Source organism: Sardina pilchardus, chromosome 6, assembly GCF_963854185.1.
Source record: "Sardina pilchardus chromosome 6, fSarPil1.1, whole genome shotgun sequence".
Taxonomy (NCBI): Eukaryota; Metazoa; Chordata; class Actinopteri; order Clupeiformes; family Clupeidae; genus Sardina; species Sardina pilchardus.
The window spans coordinates 15,280,078-15,307,590 of record NC_084999.1 but is presented as its reverse complement, the minus strand read 5'-3'; the positions used below and the strand labels follow the sequence as shown (position 1 = coordinate 15,307,590).

The 27,513-nt window shown below is 42.7% G+C and overlaps 3 protein-coding genes across 5 annotated transcripts in view; all 3 read left to right on the top strand.

Annotated features, from left to right (window-relative positions):
- The first annotated feature begins 1,337 nt into the window (after positions 1-1,337).
- On the top strand, positions 1,338-4,492 carry LOC134082702 (uncharacterized). Its single transcript, XM_062538612.1, has 5 exons — positions 1,338-1,531; positions 1,923-2,047; positions 2,409-2,640; positions 2,776-2,858; positions 3,003-4,492. The coding sequence occupies exons 1-5, from the start codon at positions 1,495-1,497 to the stop codon at positions 3,141-3,143; spliced, it is 618 nt and encodes a 205-aa protein (XP_062394596.1). The 5' UTR covers positions 1,338-1,494; the 3' UTR covers positions 3,144-4,492.
- A 10,559-nt stretch (positions 4,493-15,051) lies between these two features.
- mios (missing oocyte, meiosis regulator, homolog (Drosophila)) lies at positions 15,052-24,098 on the top strand. Of its 2 annotated transcripts, none has more exons than XM_062538614.1 (11): positions 15,052-15,176; positions 15,780-17,139; positions 17,772-17,870; positions 18,242-18,496; positions 19,126-19,295; positions 19,482-19,547; positions 20,022-20,180; positions 21,417-21,564; positions 22,021-22,230; positions 22,615-22,744; positions 23,052-24,098. In XM_062538614.1, exons 2-11 carry the CDS (start codon positions 15,837-15,839, stop codon positions 23,140-23,142), a joined length of 2,631 nt encoding a protein of 876 aa, XP_062394598.1. In that variant the 5' UTR covers positions 15,052-15,176; positions 15,780-15,836; the 3' UTR covers positions 23,143-24,098. The 2 variants fall into 2 exon arrangements, with proteins under 2 accessions (XP_062394598.1, XP_062394597.1); XM_062538613.1 differs by having other exon boundaries at positions 15,066-15,183.
- A 1,198-nt stretch (positions 24,099-25,296) lies between these two features.
- Positions 25,297-27,513, top strand: part of LOC134082701 (glucocorticoid-induced transcript 1 protein-like) — a 23,531-nt gene continuing 21,314 nt past the window's right edge. For both annotated transcript variants that reach the window (XM_062538611.1, XM_062538610.1), the window contains exon 1: positions 25,297-25,937. In XM_062538611.1, coding sequence (XP_062394595.1) covers positions 25,583-25,937 — 355 coding nt within the window. In that variant the 5' untranslated portion in view covers positions 25,297-25,582. The remainder of the gene's footprint in view (positions 25,938-27,513) is intronic.

Here is a 27,513-nt window from a genome sequence, read left to right as displayed (position 1 = left end):
GAACTGGCAGTTTCAATAATACCCACAAAACACTAGTAGCCTATCGACATCAACACAATACAGAATCAGGATGTGGCCCTTACAGATAGCACTGGGAATAAAACACCATCTCGAATTGCCCTGTAAAAAGATGGGCAAAAGCAAAAAACATAAGTGCCACATAAAGCGTTATGGTCGGATAAATCTAAGGTTTATCAAAGAACATTTGCTAGGGGGGGTGTACTTTGGTGGTAATATAACAGCAAAGTTCTCCGGGATAAAAGGATTTAACATTAGAAAGATATGTTCAGATTTGTATTTCTCTGGGAAATGCCCACGGGTCAGATTCATACCCAGGTAAGGTGTGGACACTACAGCCACTTGCACTACCCCAATCTAACCCTTATCCCAGCCTGCAGCTTGCAGCCTGCACATCACAAGTGAGGAGAACGTCTGTGACTTTGATAAAAGCGCACATTTAGGCCTATAGGTTACTAATATTTGTTACTTTCGTTTTTGTTTGTGCTACCCATGTGAAATGCATGAAATGCGCTATACAAATAAACTTGATTTCAGTTGACTTGACCTCACCTGACATATGGATTTGCCTTTTTAAATGTGTATCATTGGGCTCATTTTACTAAATTGTGCACACGTTTTACATAGTGCGCTATTTTTCCTAAATTGTGCTATAATTTTAATTTTAAAAAATCTACATGTCTAATTAAAATTAATTTAAATTGACAGAGTATGGGCTCTGTGCTTTTGAATGTTTTGCTTGCGTCGCTTCGAGCACGTGGGTAATGTGATACTAGCGCTGCGTGACGCATGGGAATTCCCTCCAAGGCTGTAAGGTACTTTCCCGCCCTGGGTAGGATGGGCCAGAACTTTCCAGTGGGGAAAACCACTGTACCACTGCTAGCCATACCTGACAGCTGAAGTGTTAAACAACATGGTCACGATGATGATATATTTAGATAATAAGTGTTTATTTATCAGACACAACATAGCCCATAATTAAGAGATGATTTAAAATGCTGTTGGTTTCGCGAGTAGGCCTAGGCTACCCTACTTTCTGCCTCCTTTCTACATACATCTTCTGCAAAGCAAAGGCAGCCTGGACAAGGTCGTTTCAATCAGTAAAGTAGCCTAAACGGGTGAGTTTATAATATGCAATTATTTTTAGCAAAAATATTTCTACTCACCTCGATTGGCGAACAGGCGTAGTAGAACGATAATAATAAACAACATTTTTGAAAATAGCTCGGTAGGTTAATGCAGTGTGCAAAACGTGCCGACAATGATCCTGGTAGCCTAAACTAGACTGGAAGGAAAGTGAATCACCTGAGTGTGTGGGCGAGCCCCCGCCTCTAAACAACAACAACAATGTCACTGGCTCAATCCCCGATATCAGATGACAACTTTGTAGCCTACCACAGTTCCTCTTTCAGTTCTATAATATAAAGACACACGCGGCTTCTCTCAAGTGAAAGCAAAGTTTAGAAGGCTGCTACCATGCGCGCACTGGAAATCTGTCTCCTTCTCCTGTTGGGTAAGTCTCGAGAAATTGTATTCTGTCTGTAGGCTAGAGAATCCAAATTATATAGGCCTAGTCTAATTGTGTTCAAAGAATAACTAGCCTTTTAAAAACACAAATAGTTCAGTTCGTTCATTCAGAACAGCAGCTTTTACTTTTGATTATGAGGCAATAAATCAACGATTTTAGATCTAAAAAAATTATATTGTTTATGAATTAATGATGGTAAACTGAATGTAAAGTAAACTTGTTGATTTAGAACATCTACTACCCTATTAAACAAATGTGAATCTCGAAATCTTGAAAGTATGCTAATATCAATTCCAAAACACTGAACATTTGTATTTGTAGGACACTCATTCCTTTAAAGAAACAAAAAAAAGCAATAATAAAAAATGTTTTGCAGCTCACGCAGGCACAAGCAGAGGGAATACAATTGATCATACCTGTACCTGTGGAAGTGGCACAGAATTGACATGTATGGCCCCAGCCGAGCCTGGAGTCAGCTATCGGTCTGTCAGATGGTACAAGGTGAGTTACAGTCAGAGTGTTTCCACAACGCACTCACTTGTTGTCATTCAGTTCAGTGTGTTAGCCATAGCAAGACATATCAAGGATTCATTTCATTATGTTTATGTATTTTCATAATAATTGCACAATCATTGCGTTGACTAGATCCCTCTTCTCACAATGAATGCAGTAATCCATGATATGTATTGACTATTATAATACAGTAATACAGTATATTGATATGCCTTCTGTGTACAAAAACATATTACAGAAATGTATTAACATAAAGAGGACAATGGTTAATTCAAATACTTATCTAGATGTTAAATGTTGATATATTAAATGCTTTGTCCCATCAAAGTCTTATCTCTTTTACTTATAGATTGACAACGAAAATAATTTAAGAGGCCTTGTAAAGAAGCGTCTGTCCCTACAAAACAATACAGTTGAGTTTTACCAGGGTTTGATCCGCCATGTGGAGTTTGTCTCAGAGAACTCATCAAACCTCGTCTTGCCCAATGTGACGGCAAGTGACAAAGGAAGATATATGTGCATGCTGGCTGCACCCCTGGGACATCAAAATCAAGAGGGAGAGGTCTTCCTTAGGGTCAAAGGTGAGTGAAAGAAAGAGAGTGAGAGAGAGAGCATGTGTGTGTGTGTGTGTGTGTGTGTGTGTGTGTGTGAGTGAGTCAGTGAGTCAGTGAGTGAGAGCGAGTCAAGTCATGACATGTTTTTATTTATTTATGCAGGTTGCCCAAATCATGATCTTTCAGAGTTGGTCTGGGCCATTGCTCTGCTTTTAGTATCACTGCTCCTATTGACCATAAGCTACGTAAGTGCTTTCCTCTGTACATTTCCTCTCATCTATACAGTTCTAGATGATATACCATCTATAACTTCACTACTTTACTAGTAATGTATAGCTGTATTATTACTGAACTGACTTACTAAATGTTTTTTTATTTTATTTTTCCAGATGTTTTTAAAGAACGCATTCAGGAGCAGCAAGAAGAAGCTGATCAAAGAAAGCCTTTGGAAGATGTCTCACCAGCAAGGAAACATGATTTATATTATGGGAAAAGATGGGATGAAAGCTTTTGAGGCTGTCTATGTGTGAGATGCACTGTTAGGCTGTTTCATTTCTACACTGTCAGTATTAGCTGCTAACGAGGATTGACGCAAGACTGAAGAAGAGCAACCCATCTGACTGCTACTGCCAACTCACCAACCAGAGCATGTTGTGGTGACAGCAGACCAGACTAATCGTTGACTGAATTCGTTAGGAGGGCATCTCAGAGATCGAGACGTGGATTGTCGACGGTCCACGGCCTCTGTCTAGATTGTCGATGGTGACGAATGGGAATGTATGGATGACAAATGAGGCAGCTGACCGTCTGGATAGGCTATCTCAAGAGAGTGATACTCGTGGTGATGGTTGTGAAAGGTTTTCGTCTGTGAGGAGAAAATAGTTAGAAGCTGCTTCACAAGATAGACTAAAACTACGTATTAAAAAAAGATAAGAATACTGAGACATTTACAAATATTTAAAAATATTATACAAATATAACTAAGCTTAAATGGAATATGATGATATATTGATTAAGATAAAGGCTAACAAATAAGAGTAAATGCAACTAAAAGCAACAAAGTATAAATTAATGCAAATATTAACTGTATATCTTTGTTTAGCCTAAGTATAAAAAGTATTCCAAATCCCTCCATGGCTGTGGAAGCTCACCTTGAGGATTTGGTTCAGAGCTGTAAATGTAGATACTGTACGGCTTTCATTTGGTAATGTTACAGCGACATCTCGTGGTGAGATTTCTGAAATGCAACCAAATGAATAAGAGTTCAGAGAGCGAAATGATAGCCAAACATGCAGAAAGCATCCTGTAGAGGCTTTTGCTTTGTTCATTCTGAACTGTAGATACATAGTAGACTCCAGGGACCCACTCTCTATGAAGGACTTTATCTAAGTGTATAAAAACACAACTTGTATGTATTACACTAATAGCATATCATTTATACTATTCCATTTCTGCTGGACTGTCTGTAATCCTTCGAACTGTCCCTTTGAAATGCCCCATTCCACCTGGCTGGAGAGGCAGAAGGCTGTATTGTCCCTTAAGAAGCATGTTCTTCTTGTTACTCCAGGATAATCTCTAAGGAAATATCATATTCTCTGTGTTGGCATAGTGGATAGTACATGTCAGAGAATGGTTTAATAGCCTACCTTCGATAAGTTCCTGAATTCAGATTTTTTTTTTCATTTCCACACTGGATTTTCTGTTCTTTTTTGGGGTGGGCATTGTTGTTGTTGTTGTTGTTGTTGTTGTGAAAATGTGAAAACTACTGACACTGAATGTAATCATTAGTCAAAATATTGATGTCACTTGTTTGAGTCCATCACTAAACTGTGAATTAACTTGTAATTTCTTCTTTGATAAATAAACATAACTGCTTACAGATATTGTCAAAGCTCTCTTTTCCCTCAAACCTCTACACACGAATCCTTATGGTTGCTCACACAAAATGCAAAATGCCACCTCCTGCAAAATCAAGCACAGCATTCAAAATATTGTAAATACAAGCAAGCATCTGTCTCTGGGGATCTGCAGGGAAATTGTGAAAGAGCTGTAATATTTAAATTCCCATTTAAAGGCTTAATTCTTTTTCAAACGGCAGCCATTGATTGCAGACTAAAAGGGGTACAATGACTACAGTATATCATGTGTTTTCGCCACCTACTGGCGAATGCACAGAACGCTACAATCGTATGGTTTGTGTACGCTGCAGCCTTGTTTTGATTTACATCGGCCACTGCCTGAAAGTTGAATCTGCCCACTTCAGTTCCATTCATATTATTGTAGAATTCACAATTCTAAAAAAGTCTGTCACAAGGTCCGGATGCACCCACCATTTGTACACTCTGCCTGAGATGTCTATCTGTTTCATGAGGTTGACATGCTTGGTTCACAGGTGTACATTTCAACCAGAAGACAGCAGAGGCTTTGTGGAATATCTACAGCTTTGACAAGGGAACCAAGTATGATACATTTGTAGCCACTCTGGCAAGACTGGAAAGTTCTGTCCTGTGAACTTTCATAATGGCAGTGAAATAGAGATCAACTAGTTTTGTGATTAGTCATTTAGCTTCACTCATTGGATCAGATCTTTGGAGTAAAGATTTTTCTAAAGCTACTTCCTGCAGTAGGAGAATTGATTGTGTCCATAATATTGAAGCATCGTTTCTAATAACAGAGCGATATTAATAATAGATAAAGGCTCACAAAAAGTAGTTTATATTACTAGTTATCTATTTATCCATTGATTACTGTTAAGTCAATTATAAACTATTATTCATGTTTTGTTTCTTTTATTATTATTTCTATTTAAAGTCTATGTCTATAGCCTGTAGTATGTTGTCAATGACGACATTCAGATCATTTCAACAATAGAGGATTTTATTTCTTTCTCTTGAAAAGTCTTTTCAGCAGAAGTCTGAAGGGGAAGCAGCCGGAGCCAGAGGACTCCTCCAGAGGCGTCCTTCGAGCGGTCCGATTTGCGCTGGCGTTGTCGGGGATGAGCGCCTGATCGCCGCTGTTCAGGACTGAATGAAGAGTCTGGCTCCTGCAGGCAGCGTCCTGAACACCTGGTGCCGGGGTCAGCAGTCCCTCTTGTTCTCCCCTCCTTTCAACCTCTTTGTCTCTCTCCATCTCCTGTTGCTGCCTCTGCTCTGGGTCCTTTTCCATTTCAACCTGCACTTCCTTCATTGTCTGCTTTTCTCTCTTAAGCTGTCTTTGCCTGTGCTTTTTCTGTTGTGTGTTCTCTCTCTGTTGATTTTCCTCCATCTCCTGTTTTTCCTTCACTATGAAGCGTGTGTTACATAAAGTTAATATGCTGTTGTTGTTGTTGTTGTTGTTATTTTCGTTGTCCTCCTTTTGTACTCCTTCTCTCCTTCGTTCCTAGGTGAACAGTCCTTTATCCATAATTTGCTGCCCCTCTTGCAAACTCCCTCTCCTCCCTTTTATCACTCTCTGCTTCCTCTCTCCCAGGAAGTCCATCCCCTCATTTCTGCAGGTCTTTACTTCTTCTTTTCTGTCCTGCTTATTCAGCTCTGCCAGGGTTTGTTCTTTGGCATCCGTCTCTCTCACCACAGGTCTTCTTCTTTGGCTCACCACAGCACATTTCTTAGTTTCTGTCTGTCCTTGATCGTCCTGTTTCTCCAGTTCCTGTCTACTCTCCTCTCTGCTTTGCTGATGCTTCCTCCTAATCTCACTCCATTTGTCTGTGCTCTTCATTAGGTCCACACCTCCAAGCCAGTCATCGTCCAGTTCCTCATGCTTCCGCTCTGTTTGGGCCTTTCCTTTTTTCAGCTGACAGGTCACTGAGGTGTCCTGCAGAAAAGGCTGTTCATCGGGCGGGGAGATCACTTTGATTGTCTGTCTTTTCTGCTTCAGTTCTCCCAACCAGCCGATCCCTTCAGTAGTTGCTTTCCTCTGCCCTACGTTTGCTATTTTGTCTTCTGTTACTTTCTCTGTCATGTTTTGTTGTTTCTTCTCCACTTCTCGCTTTATTTCTCTCATCCATTCTTTACCTTCATCCATCTCTTTCTCCAGCTCTGATTTCCTGTGGTTCTCCACTACAGCTGCTCTCTTTTCCTCCCTCTCGATCTCTCTCTGTCTTTCTACTTTCATCCATTCTTGCTCTTTAGCTTTCTGCTGCTTTTCTCCCAGCAGCAACTTCTCCTGGTCCTGCAGCTGAGCCACCTCTGCCTTAGCCTCCAGCTTTCTCTCCATCTCTCTCTCCCTCTCCTCCCGTTCCTTCTGTCTTTTCTCCTCAATCTCCATGCTTCTTGCCTCTTGTCTCTTTCTCTCCATCTCTCTCTCCTTCCATTCCTTCTGTCTTTTCTCCTCAATCTCCATGCTTCTTGCCTCTTGTCTCTTTCTCTCCATCTCTCTCTCCTCCCATTCCTTCTGTCTTTTCTCCTCAATCTCCATGCTTCTTGCCTCTTGTTTCTTTCTCTCCATCTCTCTATCCATCTCAAACTTTTGTTTCATTTTCTTTAGCTCTTCCTCCATCTCTTGCTGTTTCTCCTGTTCTCTTTGCCTTTCTTTCTCACGTTCATTTTGCATCCTTCTCTCTGTGTTCTCTTCCTGTTCCCTCATAGGGCACTCTCTCCCTCTCTTCATTTCTGTTCCCATGTCTTGGCGTTCCACCTCCACCTGCTTCGGCCTAGTGTGCATATCCAGATGTCTTTCTTTTTCCATTTTTGTCTCTGTGTGTCTCAGTGCCTCCATTTTCTGCTGGTGTTCAATCAGTAACGCCTCCTCTCTCCTCTGAGACACCTCTCTGTCTTTTTCTATCAGACGGTTCATCTTCAGTAGCTTGGCCTCCATCTCCTGCTGGAATTTTCTCTTCATCTTGCTCAGTGTCTCCTCGTGACTCTTTTGCTCCATCTCTGTCTCCTTAGCAAACTTTTCCTTCCTGTCCTTGAGTTCTTGTTCTTGCATCTCCAGCTGTCTTTGTTCTTCCACAGCTCTCTCCTTGTACATCTCCAGTCTCTTCACTCTTTCTTCATGTTCTTTCTCTAGGGTTCTGTGTCTCTCAGACCACTCTCTTTCCATGTCTTTCTTTATCGCTGCATTTTGGCATTTCAGCCCCTCCAGTCGCCTGGACCATTCCTCCTCCAGCTCTCTCCCTCTTCTCATCTCTGTCTCTCTCATTCTCTCCATCTCTCTCCATCTCTCTTGATCTTGCTGTCTTTCCATCTCTCTGACTTTCTCCAGTTGAGCCCGTCTGCCTGGCTCTGCCTCGGCCTCTCTGGTTTGCTCCATCATGAGGCTTATCTTGTGTCTGCTTGTCTCACTGCTTCCTGGCATTGCCTGCCATCCAGTGCCTTCCAGACGCAACTGAAATAAACAAATGCCATGAAATGTACAGTAATACATCATCTCTGCAGTCAGGTATGATCTAATCTCATGGCCACTAATGTAAGTATTCTTACCTTGTCAAGCTCATTTCTAGGTTTGGTCTCTCTGTCTTCCAGTTTCTCGATCTTTACAAGAATGGAATCCTGCTGTTCTCGGAGCTTCTGGAGTAGTTCGATGTCCTCCTCGCTCCACAGCCAATTCACTGGGCGTCCTTTGCTGCCACACACGTTTGGCTTGCTGAGATTCTCAGACCTCCTCGTGTCCAGCTGCTGATGTTCCAGGTGGGCCCATCTGTCCTTCTCCCTCTGCCTCTGCTGCTGTCCTCCTTCATCCCCACTCACATCCTCACTCTCTGTGCAGGTGCCCGTCTCCGCCATGGCCTCCTTCTCTCGCAGCCTCTGGATCTTGCGATGAAGAGCTCCCTCCTGTTTCCGCAGCCTCTCCAGCTCCAGCCCCTCCTCCTCGGTCAGTCGCCAGGTCTGCGAGGCGATTGTCTTGGTCCACTCCCGCCGCACCACCTCTTTCAGTCTCTCCAGCTCTCTTTCTTTCTGCTCTTCTTTCCTCCTCGCCTCATACTTCTTTACCACCGCTCGAATCTGCCTCTCCTCATCTTCCCTGACCAGGTCCATCTGTTTCTGCAGCTCCATGACTTTCTGCTCCTCCTCCATCCGTCGGAACTCATAGTACCTCTGATCCGCTTGCGCCCTGATTCTCCGCTCAGTCTTCCGCGAGGTGTAGCATCCACACAGCAATCTCCGGGCAGCTGTCCAGCAGCCGGTGGACTCTCCATCACTGTCGGACAGGTACTGCTGCTGCTGCAGGTGGTTGGCCATTTTGACTCTGCTGTTGTCTCGCTTGTCCATCGCAGGGTCCCTTGGCGTCTCAGAGTAGGCATGTCCACGGCTCCTACCACCCTTTTTGCCTCTTCGAGAAGCTCCTTTGTTCTTTCTGCTGTTTATTGTTAAAAATCATCATGAGTTTGAAATCCATCAAATTAAGCTAAACATTACTTTTGTATTACCTTCAAACAGGTATAGTTCAAGTCTTGTTATCTCACAGGAGCTCATACCTGGGAGTGAAGGCAGTATTGTCGCTTCCTTCACTCTCACCCTCACGTCCTGCATTGGTCAGGATTTGGTCAAAGGGTTTATCATCTGATCTCCCTTTCCTCCGAGATCGATGATTACGGGATACCTCAGGATATTGGCCATGGACCATCAGCGATGCTGACTGTATCCAATCAGCCATTTCTTGGCTCTGTAAAAGCATATGAGAATGGATTAAACATCAGTGTAATGTATACATACATATCACATAAAGTTGTTAAAGGGACACTTCACCGATTAGCATTAAGCTTTGTATCTTTAGAAAACCAGTCATGTTTTTAAATGGTCGTGCATCATTCCCTCCGTTTGCCTTGAGATGGGAGAAATACGGATTTCAATGAAGTCCATGAATAGGATTTCCTGCTTTCAATGATGTAAAATGATGATTTTTACATCATTGAAAGCAGGAAGTCCAAAATTTAAATCCGTATTTTTCCCATCTCAAGGCAAACTGAGGGAATGACGCACGACCATTCAAAAACATGACTGGTTTTCTAAAGATACAAAGCTTAATGCTAATCTGTGAAGTGTCCCTTTAACCATGGATTGCTAACGGTATGTGACTTATTTGCAGTTAAATACACAAATATATATTACATTATTGTCCACACATTCACAATCATATAATTCCCATTGGCATGATACATTTCAATAATGACTGCGTTTACATTAACATATTTTTAAATTACCCAATTCATGCTCCTCAGTAGGTCTATGGGAATTTCCGTAGAGGCATATAGACTACTCTATATTATGATATAATTGTATAATATAATAGAATATCATCTTTAGACCACTAACATCTGATAACACATACAGCACAAATGTTCTCATATCCTAATTTATGTAGATTTATATTGTACAACACTAATTTTCACATAAACATTATAAAACAACAAAATCCCTACCTGTCAAGCACTTCAACCAGAAACAAGTTATTGGCTAGTCAACTCAGTAAAAGGTGTTGCACCGTCCATCATTTAACCCAAATGAATGTTTCATTTATTTTGATAACAGGTTTCCCTTTTACCATGGTAACGCTTACTATTACGTCCAAAGATTCTTTAATTAACTGTCTCTGTTATGATTGATGCGTCACTGTCATTTGGAATCAGAGCAGCCTTGACGTGATGCATGTCACGTTCGTTATGGTGATGGCATGCCATGTAGGCTATGGCTCTGGGTAATGGTATTTAGCTAGGCTTTTGTCCAAGAATGTGAAGTGAACATCACAAAAATCAATAGTAAACAGTTTTAAGTTGGTAAGCCTACATTTAGCATATTAGTAGGCTAATAATAACAATAAACTGATAAAGTGAAAATTTGGGGATATTAAATAAATATTCAATAAACAACTCATGTAGGCCTAATCAAATCAAACGTTTGCTAGGCTAGCCGCATTGGACTCCTGATATTTTGCATTACGAATCTATTGATCACATATTTACCACATAGGGCTAGTTTATCTTCATTCGACAGTTTGCAAAAAGTTGTATAGCCTAGGCCTATCTGATGATGACATTGTTCTGATGTATAGGCTATAGGCCTAATCGTTATTATTTTCTGAAGTTAAAACGAATGGAATCCTATTACTGTATGTTAGTTGGCCTACCAGCAGACCATAGCAGATTATTCAAAATGCAGCAGCACATCAGGTCTTCAATCATCCATAGAAGACACATAGGCCTAACTCCTAGCTATGCCTATAGTTTTCTGATTGGCCTTAAAAAAAGTATTATGTTACGCTGTATTATGTTGGCTTTTTTATTATTATTATTTTTATTATGACGACTCCTATATCTTTATATTCTGCTTAGGCCAGTAGCACAATAGTGGCTATAGTGACTTAAGTTATTAGGCTATTTAACATTCTTAATTAAGTGCAAGCGCTCCTGGCGTCCCCACAAGATATAGATATCGTGCTCCTCCAATCATTCACTAATCTGGCATTAGAAAACAGCTGTCACGCACAGCCCAATGTGTCTAGCACAGGAGTGCAGACGAATACAGAAGTCTAATTAAATAGGCTAGGCCTATGTGTTATGTGCTATCAGCTATGGCTGATTTATTTAAATAAAAAAAGAACCAGACTGATCCACCACCTCCTTAATTGAGGTTGATATGAAAACGTGGAACGTGGACTTTCTCAATGACCTTCTGAATGCCATTTAAATCCAGAAAGAACACCAACTAGTCTTCGATTTTGAAAACGTATGCAAGGTGAACTGAATAAAGAACTGACTACAGTAAAATGGTGTGTCATCACATAGCTTAACAAAGAAATTACTTCACGAAATTTCACTTTTGCTTTGACGTTTGTTTATAAAGAGTCAAGATGCGTTTGAGGTGTGTAGATTTATAATTCAAACACTCACGGTTTACTACAATGTTTTGCTGGCAGCTGCCTCGCATAATATCAATGTATCTATATGCTAAGAAATATGTAGACTGACATCTGCAGCTTCGAACACAGTAGACCCCACTGGCATAACGAGTTCAATCTCCATAGAGAGAATAAACTATGCTGCTCCACTATAGTGCAGACGTCTGTGCAAATGTATGGAAGACTTCGGTGAAGTTGGGAAGAAATGGACAGATTCTAACGAAGTATGCTATGGGATTATGACTTCTCGTCCAATTAAAACTGAAGATGCATAATCGGTAATCCAATAGCCTACTGAAAGTGGGTGATAATAACGGGATTTTCCCTATTTAACATCCTATGAAGCCAGTGAAGGTAATGGCGCGAAATATGCCACCGTGTGACACTGTAATGCGGAAAACATGAAGCTGTATCAGCTTATAAGCATCACATTTGATACTGTAATGTCAATTTGTAAATTCCGTGTTGCCTACATGTATTTAGAACTAGGCCTTCTGCCGACATGAGCAATATGCTGTTTCACCTTGTAGTGGCGCTCGACCTTATTCCAGCCCTCCAGAGTGCGTAGCAGGAAAAGTTGCTTAAGCCATAGCAGAATGCGCGCAAGAGTTGTATATATATATACGAAATGCCCAGAGGGTTTGGGGTTGCTCCACCCAAAACGCGCAACTCTCTCTCCCACGCGTAAATGGCCGATTTAAGTGGATGGCAGAATCCGCTTAGAGGGAAATGCGCGTAGTTGCGCGGTTTTTTGGACTTACGCACCCTTACGCGCATGGGAGAATTCCCCCCACAATAACTAATAACAATAGTACTGTAGGTTGTAGTTATCTAGGCTATCCATTGGTTACCAAGTCAATTATACATCATTCATGTTTTGATTTCTTTTATTATTATTTATATTTAAGGTCAATGTATCTAGCCTAGCCTATGTTATGTCAATTAAGACATTCAGACCATTTTAACAATAGAAGATTTTATTTCTTTCTGTTGAAAAGTCGTCGCAGCAGAAGCCTGAAGGGGAAGCAGCCGGAGCCAGAGGATTCCTCCCGAGGAGCTGGTTGCTCCTGAGCCGTCCTTCGAGCGGTCCGATTAGCGCTGGCGGTGTCAGGGATGAGCGTCTGGTCGCCGCAGTTCAAGACGAAATGAGGAGTCCTGCAGGCAGCGTCCTGAACACCTGGTGCCGGGGTCAGCAGTCCCTGGGTGCGCTCAAGGGCAGCAGCGGTCTCAGCTCGCTTATCTTCAACTGGAATCTGAACGTCTGGGTTGAAGTCATCCAGCACCTCGCTCTCCACATCCACCAGGACAATGTCATTCTGGACGACTGCCTGGGATGCCACCACAGGGACTGCGGAAGGAAGCTCAGCAACAAGGGTGAGTTTGACCTGCTCAGCCTCCTCTGTAGTGACATCCTCTAGCATAAGGCTGTCTTCCAGGATAACTTTGTCCAAGGGAAGGATGGGGGTCACCTCATCAGGTTTGGGTTTATAGAGGGGACTGAATACCTGTCGATCAGACTTCTGGACCTCCACCCAACAAAGTCGCGGGCTAGGTGACTTAATCTCAGGAAGTGGCGACCCACAGCATCTGGAACAATCCATGGTTTGAACGGTGAAGTGTCTCCAGCAAATAGTATTAAAAGTGGAGAGAATGACACCTTGCAGCTCTATTTATAGCCAATCTCCAAGTGACGTAATTGGCTAAACGTGATGTCACAATTGTCGGTCTAGGGCCAAAGATTCTAGAGCAGAGCGCTCTGATCTTTGGTCAGGCCAGAGCCATCTAGGCTAGGATACCTTGTAAAAACTATGGCAATATGGTTATGGTTATGGTTGCTATTTGGCAGAAGCCTTTGTCCAAAGCGACAGACATATCTACTATATACATACTATTAGCCTACTATAACAGCGAACAAATTCAAGTTGGTCAGTCTAATAGGGAGAATATAAACAATATCAATTCAAGCAAACCTAAATGAAAATAAACAATGAATATGTGAGAATAGTAAATAAACAATAAAGTAATTAAATCAATCATATAGCAACTGCCACACAACATTAAAACAACAATGTCAATTTAATCAATGGCCTAATGAAAACAACATATTATATACAAACCATCATAAGAAGCGCTTAATAAGTGCATATTGAACAAATATGCTTTAAGACCCGTCTTCCAGAACTGTTGGAATGGAGAGCACTGGGTTACTCATTACACCATCGTAGAACCATGCACTGATGAAAAAAATCTTGAATTTGACCTAGCGTTTTGGTCGACGCTCATCAGAAGACTGTAGTGGGTGGTTGGGAACGTACATCATTGAATTTAAGCAATAAGGAGCAGATCTGTGTCTGACATCTGTCAGTGTCTTATAGGCCAAACTGAGAGATTTAAATTCTTAAATTTAAATTTAGTTTCTAAAATGTAATTCTGGCCACTAAAGGGAGCCAGTGGAGAGGAGTTACATGTGTCCTCTGCAGAAAAATAGAACAAATATAGGCTAGTCCACGACACCCAATTGATTTTATGAAAAATAACTAGGCAATTTACAGTACAACATATATTTCAACTTATCTCTGTAGACTTTAAATAGAGGCCATGAAAGACAGAAGAGTTTACATTTTGGCAAACAAGGCCATGACAAATATGACAACAGTGTTTAATTTGAGGCGAATGCTTTTGACATTTGTTAACATTGTATGTGCTGTGTTTCAGTTTTTTTTTTTTTTTTTTGAAGCATCTATTTATGCTTGAGCAATAATTGGATTTGTGTGCAGAGTTTTGAAAATAGAGAGAGAGAGAGAGAGAGAGAGAGAGAGAGAGAGAGAGAGAGAGAGAGGGAGAGAGAGAGAGAGAGCTTTGGAAATGTGTGTAAGCAGCCGTTGTAAAAACATTGCAAACAGGCGAGCTGTTGTGCAAAAGGTGCAAAGCTTAAAGCATTCAATAATAGGTCTAACAAATACACTTCACAAATTTGTGGATACGCTGGTAAATAGCATAAATAGTTGTATGTCTATGCTTTTATACAAGTTGGGGTAATACTAGAGATGTGAACACAGTCCCTGGTGGTCTAGTGGTTAGGATTCGGCGCTCTCACCGCCGCGGCCCGGGTTCGATTCCCGGTCAGGGAAGGACTGTTTTATGAGGGCAGAATCATAGACTGTAAATTGTTATAACATGGAAGAATGAGTAAGTAATGAAACGCTGGCCATTCTTGATTAATTTGACAGATTGTGAAACCTCATATGATGACACAAAATTCTTAATGCGATGTAGGCCTACCTAACAAGACGTTAGATATAATTTAGGATGCAGGAGTCTTTTGGTCGTTCCAAAATTAGTCAATTCAATTTTAACACGGCAAATAGCCGAAATCAGGAGTAGCCTAAAGCAGAGACACTTGAATTATACAATTCATGATTCATTTATTTTATTATAGGGTCGTGACTTAATATAAATTCGTGAACTTAATTTCGCTAATGAGGTTGTCTTGGTGTTGGTGTCTTTGAGTTTCTTTAAAAGTGTAGATTTTTCTAAAAATGTATAGGCTACATTTAAAATAGGCTATTATAATTGCTCAAAGGTCATTCATCCAACCCGGCAGCAAAACTGTGTGACCTTATTGTTGCTGTTTTCACGCAGCGAGGTTTGCGCTTACACTGCATCACTTTCCAACTTAGTGGACTGCATCCTGCGCTTAAACCAGAATTGATACAACCATGCACGAGGTGAATTGTAAGTGTAGTTATCACTCCCATTTACCAAATACTTGGATGCTATTCTCTGAGAAATTGTTAATTGTCTCAAGTTAACTTAGAAGAAGTTGCAAGTTAGCGTCGGCTAAGTTAGCTAGTTAGCTTGCTGTATTTTAAGCTGTTTTCTAACTTATTTGGCATGTCAGTAGTGTTATAGAACACATGCTTCCTCAACAGATCCTTTGCATGTCATCAGCATTAAGTTGATTCTTTTTGTAACATTTTCCTAAACTGAATGTACGACGATTTAGCGTTTGTTTTCTCAAGTTAGCTAGTGTCTAAACCTGTACACATTCAGCTGTCCTTCGTTTTTTAGAACATGGGCGTTTTCAATGATCTGTTATCAAATCTAATGTTATGGATTATGTCTCAGCCGTTCATTTGTGTTGTCATTTCTTTTGTCAAATACAGATTCTGCCGCTGCGTCTTTAATTTGCTGTGTAAACACTGAAGGCTGTAACATTGACTCGTTGTAAACAAAGTATCTTGAGTTTTAGTGGTGTGCAATTTGATTGACTTGCAAATGTCGACTTCAGTTTTGTTGTCTCATCACATGTTGTCTCTGTGACTTGCCAGCCCTGCACACCGTATTAACGAACTTCTCCACTGGATGGTGACGCTTTACCTGTAACCATGAGTGGTTCAAAGCCAGACATTCTATGGTCTCCACATCACGTGGATCGATATGTGATCTGTGACTCTGAACTCAGTCTATACCGCATCGGATCTATCGGGAATGCCGAGCCGAAGGCAGGAACGTTACCGTTATCCCAGGAGACAGCGGCAACACTCTTAGCTATCAACTCGGACACCCCGTACATGAAATGTGTAGCCTGGTACCCCAAGCATGAACCCGAGTGTCTTCTGGCTGTGGGCCAAGCCAATGGGAGAGTAGTGCTGACCAGCTTGGGCCAGAGCCCCAACTCCAAGTGTAAGGAGTTGATGGGGAGGGAGTTCGTGCCCAAGCACGCGCGGCAGTGCAACACACTGGCATGGAACCCCTGGGACAGCAACTGGCTGGCCGCTGGCCTGGACAAACACCGCGCCGATTTCTCCGTCCTCATTTGGGACATCAGCAGCAAGTATGCCCCGGACATTTCGGTGCCCATGGAGAAGATCCGTCTCTCGTCAGGAGACACCGACTCGGGCTTGGTGGTGACCAAGCCTCTTTATGAACTGGGCCAAAACGACGCGTGCCTCTCCCTGTGCTGGCTCCCGCGCGACCAGAAGCTGCTGCTGGCCGGCATGCACCGCAACCTGGCCATCTTCGACCTGCGCAACACCAGCCAAAAGACCTTCGTCAACACCAAGGCCATCCAGGGCGTGACGGTCGACCCGCACTTCCACGAGCGCGTGGCCTCCTTCTTCGAGGGCCAGGTGGCCATCTGGGACCTGCGCAAGTTCGAGAAGCCCGTGCTGACGCTCACGGAGCAGCCCAAGCCGCTGACCAAGGTGGCGTGGTGCCCCACGCGCACGGGCCTCCTGGCCACGCTGACCCGCGACAGCAACGTGGTGCGGCTGTACGACATGCAGCACGCGCCCACGCCCATCGGCGACGAGACGGAGCCCACCATCATCGAGCGCGGCGTGCAGCCGTGCAGCGACAACAGCGTCATCAGCAGCTTCGCCTGGCACCCGTCGGCCCAGAACCGCATGGTGGTGGTGTCGCCCAACCGCGCCATGGCCGACTTCACCGTCTTCGAGCGCATCTCGCTGGCGTGGGGCTCCACCACCTCCCTGATGTGGGCGTGCGGGCGCCACCTGTACGAGTGCGCCGAGGGAGAGGGCGCGGCGGAGAAGGACCGAGACATCGCCACCAAGATGAGGCAGCGGGCGCAGAACGGCTACGGCCACGACACCGTGCAGGTGTGGAGGAACCACCTGCTGGCTGGAGGCGACGACCCCCAGCTCAAGTCCCTGTGGTACACTCTGTATTATATCCTTTACTGCACGAACCCAGAGGTAGTTACCTTAAACCTACACCTGTTGTCCTCCACAGAGGTAGTTTACCATAAACCTACACCTGTTGTCCTCCACAGAGGTAGTTTACCATAAACCTACACCTGTTGTCCTCCACAGAGGTAGTTACCTTAAACCTACGCTGTGGTCCTCCACAGAGGTAGTTACCTTAAACCTACGCATGTCCTCCACAGAGGTAGTTACCTTAAACCTACACCTGTCCTCCACAGACACAAGCACTATGAATAAAGGGCCGTTCACACCAAGAACGATAACGATAACGATAACTATAAACAAATATCGCTCTCGTTTATATGAATGACAACGTTCACACCTAAACTATAACGATAACGACATGAAGAACGATATCGTTGTTGATCACTTTCAGAGCGATTTTGAGAACGATAAAAAGCTAACAGCCAATCAGAACCCATAATATTCTAGCCATCACATTCATTAACATGAGGAGAGACTTTTCTTATCGTTGGCCAGTGTGGACGCTTTTATCGTTATGGTTATAGTTATCGTTATCGTTATCGTTCTTGGTGTGAATGGCCCTTAACTTTGTCCCAAAGTTTTATTATGTCCTTTTTCCTATGTAACGTTCACTTATGAAGCAATACACTGAAGACTTTGAGCAAAAACAACAAGGGAGCAAGCAGTCACTGATCTATTCAGGCATCAAGAACATCGTCAAGTCTAGTTCAGGTGAGTTACTTGGATTGAGCTTTGCATGGTTTGCCTAGAACATTTTCCGTCACGGAAAGAAATTGACAATATGGAAAATATAGAGCTAAATTCTGAAACTATCTGTATCTTTGAACTAAAACGAGAACGAGAACTACAAGAGGCCCTGTAACTCCAAATTGTTCAGAGGCTTGTTTAAATGCATGCATAGAATTAGCCAGCTTATCCACCATGTGATACCTGATTGTAGTCATTGTAAGTCATGTGTAATTTTATGACTTAGCACTTTGTTGTTGAGTTTTGCATGCATTGATAGTTGCGCATGTTGTGACCTTATTCTTCTTCTTTTCTTTTTGTTCTTCTTCCTCCTCCTCTTCCTCTTCCTCTTCAAGGCACTACGGAGAACCGGCGCTGCTGGCGGGGCTCTGACCGGCAGACGGACGTGGCGCGCTACCAGAGCGAGGAGCGCAGCCTGGCGCTGCGGCTGTGTGGCTGGATCGGCCGCGGGCCGGAGGTGGACGTGGAGCCCTTCCTCAAGTCCCTGGAGCAGGAGGGTGAGTGGGAGCGCGCCGCCGCCGTGGCCCTCTTCAACCTGGACATCCGGCGGGCCATCCAGATCCTCAACAAAGGGGCCTCCTCGGAGAAAGGTATGGATATGGAGACATACAATGATTTATCACCGGTTCAAGTACTTATGTTCCTTGTGTTCACAGTTCACAAGGTTACAGTTAGATGGGTTTTCACATAGATCTCCGTTTCTCAAAGTCACCGAGTGCTGTCGGTACGAAACAGTTCTTAAACAATCGGTTTTACCTAGCTCAAGTTGCTACACCCAGCAGCTAACGGAGCCAGACAGCTACGGCGCTACACTCTGTGGGTACATGTACATGGGGACTCTAGGACAGGTTTTAATTTTATTTATTTATTATTCCTTTATCCTAACTAAAGATGGATGGATGGATGGACCTAGTGGGTTTCGGCACACCGAGGTCTGTTTATCGACTGAATATTTGAGCTGGTGCTCTAATGAATATGCGCCAGGCAGCAGACACAAAAGCAATTAGATGCTTTGTGTAAACTAAGTTGTTAGTTCACACCTGGCCCATAACATAGATTGTGTTCTTCTCTGAACACATCCAGTGTATTAGTGCACAAGGCATACACACTCATTCCATAATATTCATATGACTTACCGCAGGTGAATAATATAATGTTTAGTGTGAAAAGTATGTGTATGAAGACGAAACACATGTGTTTGTGTGCGTGTTTGGATCAGGGGACCTGAACTTGAATGTGGTGGCCATGGCCCTGTCCGGCTACACGGACGAGAAGAACTCTCTGTGGAGGGAGATGTGCAGCACGCTGAGGCTGCAGCTCAAGAAGCCCTACCTGTGTGTGATGTTCGCCTTCCTGACCAGCGAGCCTGGGGCCTATGATGGCGTACTGGTATGTGGAGACTCCATGTGCACAGATTAAACCTAGTCCTAGAAAACTAATGGACATCTGCATTGGAGTTGTTGTCTTCTAGTCCAAGACGAGGGATTTTAATCATGTACAGGAGACCAGTCCATGGAGACTGTGAAAGTCCATGAGGGGTCTAATCATGTTTGAACTCATTGATTCCCTCTGCAGTATGAAAGCAGCGTTGCAGTCCGAGACAGAGTGGCCTTCGCCTGTATGTTCCTCAGTGACTCTCAGGTAACTAACAAGTTAGCACTTCTTTCACAGTATTATCAATAATCAAATGATATGTCTAGTGCACTGCATGGCAAACCACTGTATACAGTACAGAGCCTATAAAAAGTATTCACCCTCTCTGGGATTTGTGCTGCTTTTGTTAATGGAATATCAATCAATTTAATTTGCCCTTTTTACAATAGTTTGCAAAAATCCCTTCTTTAATGTCAAAGTGAAAGCAGATTTCTACAAAGTAATGTTAGTTACTTGACTCGGGCAGTCAAGAACTTCACCTTGTTGTCTTTGGCAAATTAAATTGATATGATTCCATTTTTTAAGCAATAAAAGTGGAAATATCCATAGGGGATGAATACTGTTATAGGCACTGTATGTGTAGCTAATGTGAGCCGTATGATTTCTCCTCCATCTCATGTGTGTGAAGTGTTGGAGTAACTGATAGTGTCACATTCCAAATGTCGTTCTCCATCCTGTTAGTTGCCACGGTACATAGATAAGCTGACCAATGAGATGAAAGAGGCGGGAAACCTGGAGGGCATCCTGCTGACGGGCCTGACCAAAGATGGAGTTGACCTGATGGAGAGCTACGTGGACCGCACCGGGGACGTGCAGACGGCCAGCTTCTGCATGCTCATGGTTGGACTGCTGTCTCTTGCGTTAGGGACACTTCACCCATTAGCATTAAGCTTTGTATCTTTAGAAAACCAGTCATGTTTTTTAATGGTCATGCTTCATTCCCTCAGTTTGCCTTGAGATGGGAGAAATACGGATTTCAATGAAACCCATAAATAGGACTTCCTGCTTTCAATGATGTAAAATGATGATTTTTACATCATTGAAAGCAGGAAGTCCAACATTGAAATCCGTATTTCTCCCATCTCAAGGCAAACTGAGGGAATGATGCACGACCATTCAAAAACATGACTGGTTTTCTAAAGATACAAAGCTTAAAGGGATAATCCGGAGTGAAATGCACTTTAGATCAATTTTTCGGACTATTGGGAGTACATGCATTGAGTTGACACCAAAATCATGTAATTCGGATGTATTTTGAGAAAGTTTGAGTTCACCGTTTTTAGCCAAAACTCGTTAGCCTAGAAGTGACCGGGGCGTGTCCTTTCGCCGCTACAAAACGCTATTTTTATACCTCTTCTACTGTTCCAAACAACACTACACTTACGTGGTAGTGAGTAGAGGGTCCCTAAAGCCAAACCGACGTATCCCGACGTCTTTATGTGGTCGGATAGAGAGTCCAGAATGAATTTAATCGAGTCAGTGCCTTTCCGGAAATGTAGCTGCTGCAGCTGGCAACGCTTTAACAACACTTTACTAACATTTCCGGAAAGGTACGGACTCGATTAAATTCATTCTGGACTCTCTATCCGACCACATAAAGACGTGGGGATACTTCGGTTTGGCTTTAGGGACCCTCTACTCACTACCACGTAAGTGTAGTGTTGTTTGGAACAGTAGAAGAGGTATAAAAATAGCGTTTTGTAGCGGCGAAAGGACACGCCCCGGTCACTTCCATGCTAACGAGTTTTGGCTAAAAACGGTGAACTCGAACTTTCTTAAAATACATCCGAATGACATGATTTTGGTGTCAACTCAACGTATGTACTCCCAATAGTCCGAAAAATTGATCTAAAGTGCATTTCACTCCGGATTATCCCTTTAATGCTAATTGGTGAAGTGTCCCTTTTAAAGCTACCTGATGAAGTTGTTATTCTTTATTGATAGAACAATCTCTCTCTTTTCTCTAATGTATCTTGCTAGCACTTTCCCTGAGCAGTCCATTTTGTAGTGTGTTTGTAGTTTGTTTTAAATTACAAAATGGGTGTTGATCCCTTGGTGTGTTTCTCCCCTATACAGGGTTCCCCAGGTGATGTGGTGAAAGACACTCGAGTCCAGTGCTGGATCGAAAACTACCGAAACCTTCTGGACGCCTGGAGATTTTGGCACAAGAGGGCCGAGTTTGATATTCACAGGAGCAAGCTGGATCCCAGCTCAAAGCCTCTCGCTCAGGCAAGTGATTACGCCTAATCTTCATGAGCATTCTCCCCTCTTCTCTGCTTCATGCTGTGAGGAGTGTTTTCTCTTAGCATACCAGTATCCTGAGCAAATATATTCTTACCTCTTATCCTAGATTAAACATCTGTTATGTAAATATGTCTGGTAAGAGAACACTTTGTATGGGCGCTATGCTGCAAGTATATCATATAATATGGAATTTGTGAATTTATTTTCTTAGTAGTAACCTTTTAACAGTCTGCTTAATAATTCTGTTTCATTTGGCTTCTTTTATTACATTTTCATTAGAAGTGTTCCATTTGTCACTACTACACACACAATCTTATTGGCTCATCTGTAGCAATTAGCAAGATCACATGGTATGGCACTGATGTAGTTCCTTCACAGCATCAGTATCACTAATCAGGGTCAATACTTTGATGCTGACCATGTGGCCCCATCTGACCGCAGGTGTTTGTAAGCTGTAACTTCTGCGGCAAGTCCATCTCCTACAGCTGCTCGGCCATGCCACACCAGGGCCGCGGCTTCAGCCAGTACGGGGTCAGCGGCTCCCCCACCAAGTCCAAGGTCACCAGTTGCCCCGGCTGCCGCAAGCCCCTGCCCCGCTGTGCCCTCTGCCTCATGAACATGGGCACACCTGTATCCAGCTGCCCTGGTATATATAGCCTCAGAGCACACACACACTAACATAGCACAGTACTCAGATCAAATGTAACACAGATGTGTATGAGACTGATTTGCTCTGATTTATAGATTTATACACGTTCGTATTCTGTAGAAATATAGAGAGTATGTTTACTGTGTTGTAAACTTAAACCATGAATGCTATATCTTAGCTGTCATATACGTTATTCAAAAGTCATTAGTTAAGCATTAGTAATGCATAAAGCATTTACTATAGTGTTTTAACTAATGGTAAATCGATATACTTTAACACTCTAAAATACATTCCCTGTAGTCAGGTACAGAGTACACATTCTCATCGTGTGCTGTTGAAGCATGTGTATGTATTTCAGTTTGTAAATATGCCCTTTGAAAGGTTCTGGGAAGATGGATGAGAAAGTGGACCTCACCAGGGATAAGAAGCTGGCCCAGTTTAATAACTGGTTCACATGGTGCCATAATTGTCGTCATGGTGGCCACGCAGGCCACATGCTGAGTTGGTTCAGGTGAGTTAAACTGGAATACTCAATAATGCTCATATACTGTATGTATATAGGTACACTGTATGTATCTATGTATGTATAGATATATATATGCTGCTTTGCATTAGAGTTAGCTCCTCCAGTTGAACCCAGTGTTTTCTGTCTTAATTTTGTCTCTCTCCTTTGCCGAGACCACAGTGAATGTATGTATGGATGTATAGATAGAAAGATAGATGCTGCTTTGCATTACAGCATTGGCTCCTCCAAATGAACCCAGTATAATCTGTCATCATTTTGTGTCTCTCCATAATTTTGTCTTTCTCCTCTGCAGAGACCACAGTGAATGCCCAGTCTCGGCATGCACCTGCAAATGCATGCAGCTGGACACTACAGGGAACCTCGTGCCTTCGGATAGCTCTTAGAGGCTGTGTTGTTCGAGTACACACACACACACACACACACACACACACGGAACATGGACTAACTGTCTCTGTGACTGCAACAGAAGCAACAAAAAGCACTTTTAAGCCTGTGATGAGGTGGTAGTTAGTTGCATACAAAGCAGCCTAATGAAATCTTGAATCTCTGCCTTGGTTTGTGAGTTTTAAACTGGCCTGTGACTTTTAGTGCTATTGAGTTCTGTTTCTCCTTACATGCGTGTTTGTGAAGTTTTGAGAATGTTTGCTGTTTGTTTGCTTGACACTATGTAGGGTGCTAGCAGAAATAATGTGTAAGTACTCTGCAAGACAGTCACTTTTAATTCTGCTGAAATAAGGGGTTGTTTCACCATCCTTTAGACTGCTGAAGAAGGCTCTGTGAGTGCTGAAGGTTTGATATTCATAGAGAATGTAGCACATGTTTTCCAATTGACATAGAAACAATCAGGCAAGCTCTACCTCTCTTCCCTTTGTGGCATGTTTTGATATATTTATTAGTTCTGGTGCAATATCCACTGTATCAAAACACATACACCAGCATTTTGCATCATCACATTTCTGTTGGAGTGGAGGCTCACAAGATATTTTGGATGCACTATTTATTGGTGCAATTCCAACATGAAGCACTAGGGGGTGTGTGTGTCCATCATAACCTCGTGTGAGGGTGTAGATTTCTGTTTGCACCTGCCACTTGAAATGCCACATAACAATGGAGGTTACAGATCTTTATGTAGATCAAGTGCAAGACAATGAATGAAAGGTGAAAGTCCTTTTTCAATACATATTCTGAAGGATGATTATTTCACTGTCACACACACATTAATGGTTGTGACATCTTAACTAAAACAAAGGGTTAAACAGCAAAACAAATGCACCATCATGCCAGACGGAAGTCCAAGGTGAAGTTCATGTAAAAATAAACACAATTTCAGCTAACAACAGTTAATTTGTCTTGGCACAGTGTTTTCGTGTGTGTGTGTGTGTGAGAGAGAGAGAGAGTGAGCGAGAGCGAGAGAGAAAAGTATTATGTATTATAACGGATTAAAAAACTCTGTGTCTGAGAGCTTCATCCAGTTCTGGCCAGAGGCCCTAAAAGAATGTGAAAGAGGCAGCTGCTCGCCACTCGAGGCAGACCCTCCAGATTGTTCTCGCCAGGGGAAAGAATTTCAGCTGCCGGAACCCTATTGACCAGCGAGGGGGTAGGGGGGGTGTATACAGGCCTCTCTGTTTCGCACTCTGGTCCAATTCAAGCGCTGATGCTGCATATGCATACCACGCTTTGGTCCCTGGGGGGGGAGTTTGTTCACTCTCCTTGGTGGCACTGTGGAATATGCATTGCATTGTGAGTCTGTTCCTCTTTCTTGATTCTCGGGCCTCTCCTTGCACCCCACCTTCCTTTATCTTCCCCACCCTGCCCAGACTCAGAAAAGCATTGTGAGCGAGAGGCCAGGCCTGAGCTACTCTAATCACTTAGTCATGGAGTGGTAGGACAAGGTGCCACTGTATGCCACTTGGGGTGTCTCTTTTAAAGGACTCTTTTGTAAGGTACAAGTGTATTGTGATAATCACATGGGTTCATTGAAAGCCTGCATAGTGTTTCAGTTTTTGTGAAAATTGAATTTGAAGACAACATTTTGTGGAAATTGTGCGGTGGTACACAACATCTGCCACACTAATATAACACAACATATTAAAGTCTGCTTAACAAAGACTTCATACTAAACCAATAGCCTCAGAATACAGTAGTACTATGTTTTGTTCCTTTGAAATATGTGACCCATATACCCAATAATGTTTACTTTTAATGCTGCTTGTTTCTGTACAATGACAAAACTGTATTGAACACGTTGCCTTACTAAACAATGTTCACAGAGAGGCACTCTTATTTCCTATCTCACCGCCCATTTGATTTGATGTTTAAAACGTCACTCTTGCCGCACCAACCAATAGAGTTTTAAGTTAAATGTAAACCAAACCTACGCGAGAAATGAACATTGTTACTGGTGAAGCGCATGATAATGTCATTCACGCAAGCCAATGAAAAGTTACACTGTAAAATCACACTTGCCAATCACGCTCAAGTTTAAAAGTCAGCTGCAACCCGCCCATGTGTTTTAACCAGCTACAGTCGTACGATACCATCTGTCATCTGTAGTGAGGTAGGGACAGTCTACCATCTGAGGAAAACTTTTTTTCTAAATTATGACTTTGGAGTAGAAATCACACTACATAGAATAGGAATCAGATCCAGTGGATATTATCTACTATCAGTTTGAGTTCTGCAGTTAGTTACTTGTAGGCTACGTATTTTGAAACTAGCTGCGTAACAATAATGAAAGGACTCAGACAAAGTTAACCATTAACAGTAGTTTCTCACGGGTTACACTGTAATACTCACGAGAAAAGCTGTTACAGGTACACAGTTATGTCAGCGGCATCGGACACAAGCTGTCACTTTCAACAACAAAGACTGAGGCTTGGGAGCGCTGGTTCTCCCGGTTTACCCAACAATAGCAGCAGGCTCCAACCCATTCGTGCCATCGTTCCCTATCAGCTTTTGCGCGGTGGTCAGCAAAGTCCACCTCGGTCTTCCTCTGTCTGCGCTGGGAGCAACGTTGGGCCAGCGTTGAGCCTCAGCTCGAGCCTCCCATGCCAAATACAGTTGCCTTCAAGTCATGGAGGAAACAACGCCACGGTGGACCAGAGGTTGCCTGGGATGCAAAGACTCTCTCCTGAAAGCAGGAGCTCACCTGAAAGATCTTTAAACTCAACGCACAGAGGTAACTGGAGAGTTTTTATTCTGCTCAAACTTATTATTGAGGTTGTTTAGCTTTTTGTGATTTTATAATAGTCTCTCTAAGCTACCGTTACACTTAGTAGCTAACGTAGGCCTAGGCTTACCCTAATTAATAGACATAACCTGTTATAGTGCCTTTATCTGGAGTGTTTACCTTTACGCATTAAACAACAATGTCTTTATACCTGTTGTCAAGTACAGCATTTCTGTTGTCAAGTACAGCATTTCATGTAAGCACACCAAAGCATTGATACATTGTATCAAGAAAAATGTTCTCCATTGTTCTCCATTGTAGGTAAGAATAGTGATTTGCTTGGTGTGCTGTTCTAGCACATAGGTAATGCCATGGAGATGACCAGAGAAAAGTGAAATATGTCATGATAGTACTGTACGGCCTTAACCACTCAATGCCCTAATTTGTCAGCCATGTTGAAACAGTCTCCACAATGAGTTGTGTGACAGCATTTTTTCTGTATGTCAAAGTAATTACACTTTATACTCATGGGCTTCCTTGGGGGTGAGTTAGGCTACACGGACATGCACTTCCAGTCAAAAGTACTCCATACCTCTCTCAAAGAGATGACCAGCTAACTTATCTCAGTGTTCTCAATGTTCCCCCTGTTGTGGATATTGTGACTTTAATGGGGGAAGTGAAATATCTGTCCATGGTTTGGCACTTGGTGTGATCCAAAAGCCATGACCATGAAACTACTATTCACTCTCATGAGGGCTCTCCTTCCTGGTGAAGCAAAACAAATTCAAAAGTGTTTATGATCACTCAAGAGCCTTGAACTTTTAAAAAGATGAAGAGGAGGATGCTACTGGGTTGTTCTCGTGTTAAATATCTACTGATAGGGGTGCATTTATGCATAGTGAGGCAGAAACTAAACCTGTACACCTACTTCTTTCTCCGGTAGGCTACACACCATTTCATAGCTGTTCCAAAACACGTCACTGCTACTTCTTGCTGTTTAAATGCTTATGAAATCATAATTAACACATTATGCGCATGACTACCCCATTCTGTGCTTTGCCATTTAGCTCACTAGATGCACACCAGGAACTTGCTTGGCATTCAAAGCCGTACAATTTCCGATGACATCACTAGGATAGGGAGCCTCACACTGTCAAAGATCCAGATGGAACATTTCTGTTGTTTTAAAGTTCAGCAAAAACTAGATTTGTATACATTTTCCCCCGCTCCTTTTCCACAAACTGTTGCCCTCCCAAGCATAATGTTTAATAAGGGCATACTCAGAGCCCAATGGGCCACATTCTGATTGGCTCTGTGAGATGTACCTCACAGACTGTTCTGGCTTGGCCTTGTAGCTATATGTGTGCCACGGACCTCTTTATTCTAGCCACATACAGCTATAAATATGCTAATAACCCACAATAGGTTTTCCCCTTGGCCTGTGTGAAAGATGTTGTGGTCTGCTTCTACCATTACAGATCTATACACCATCTAAGCACAATTGCAGATATATAGTGGGTATAGTAAGTATTCATACCCATGCTAAAGTTGACTAAAAAGAGGAATATAAAATCATCTTTTGAGA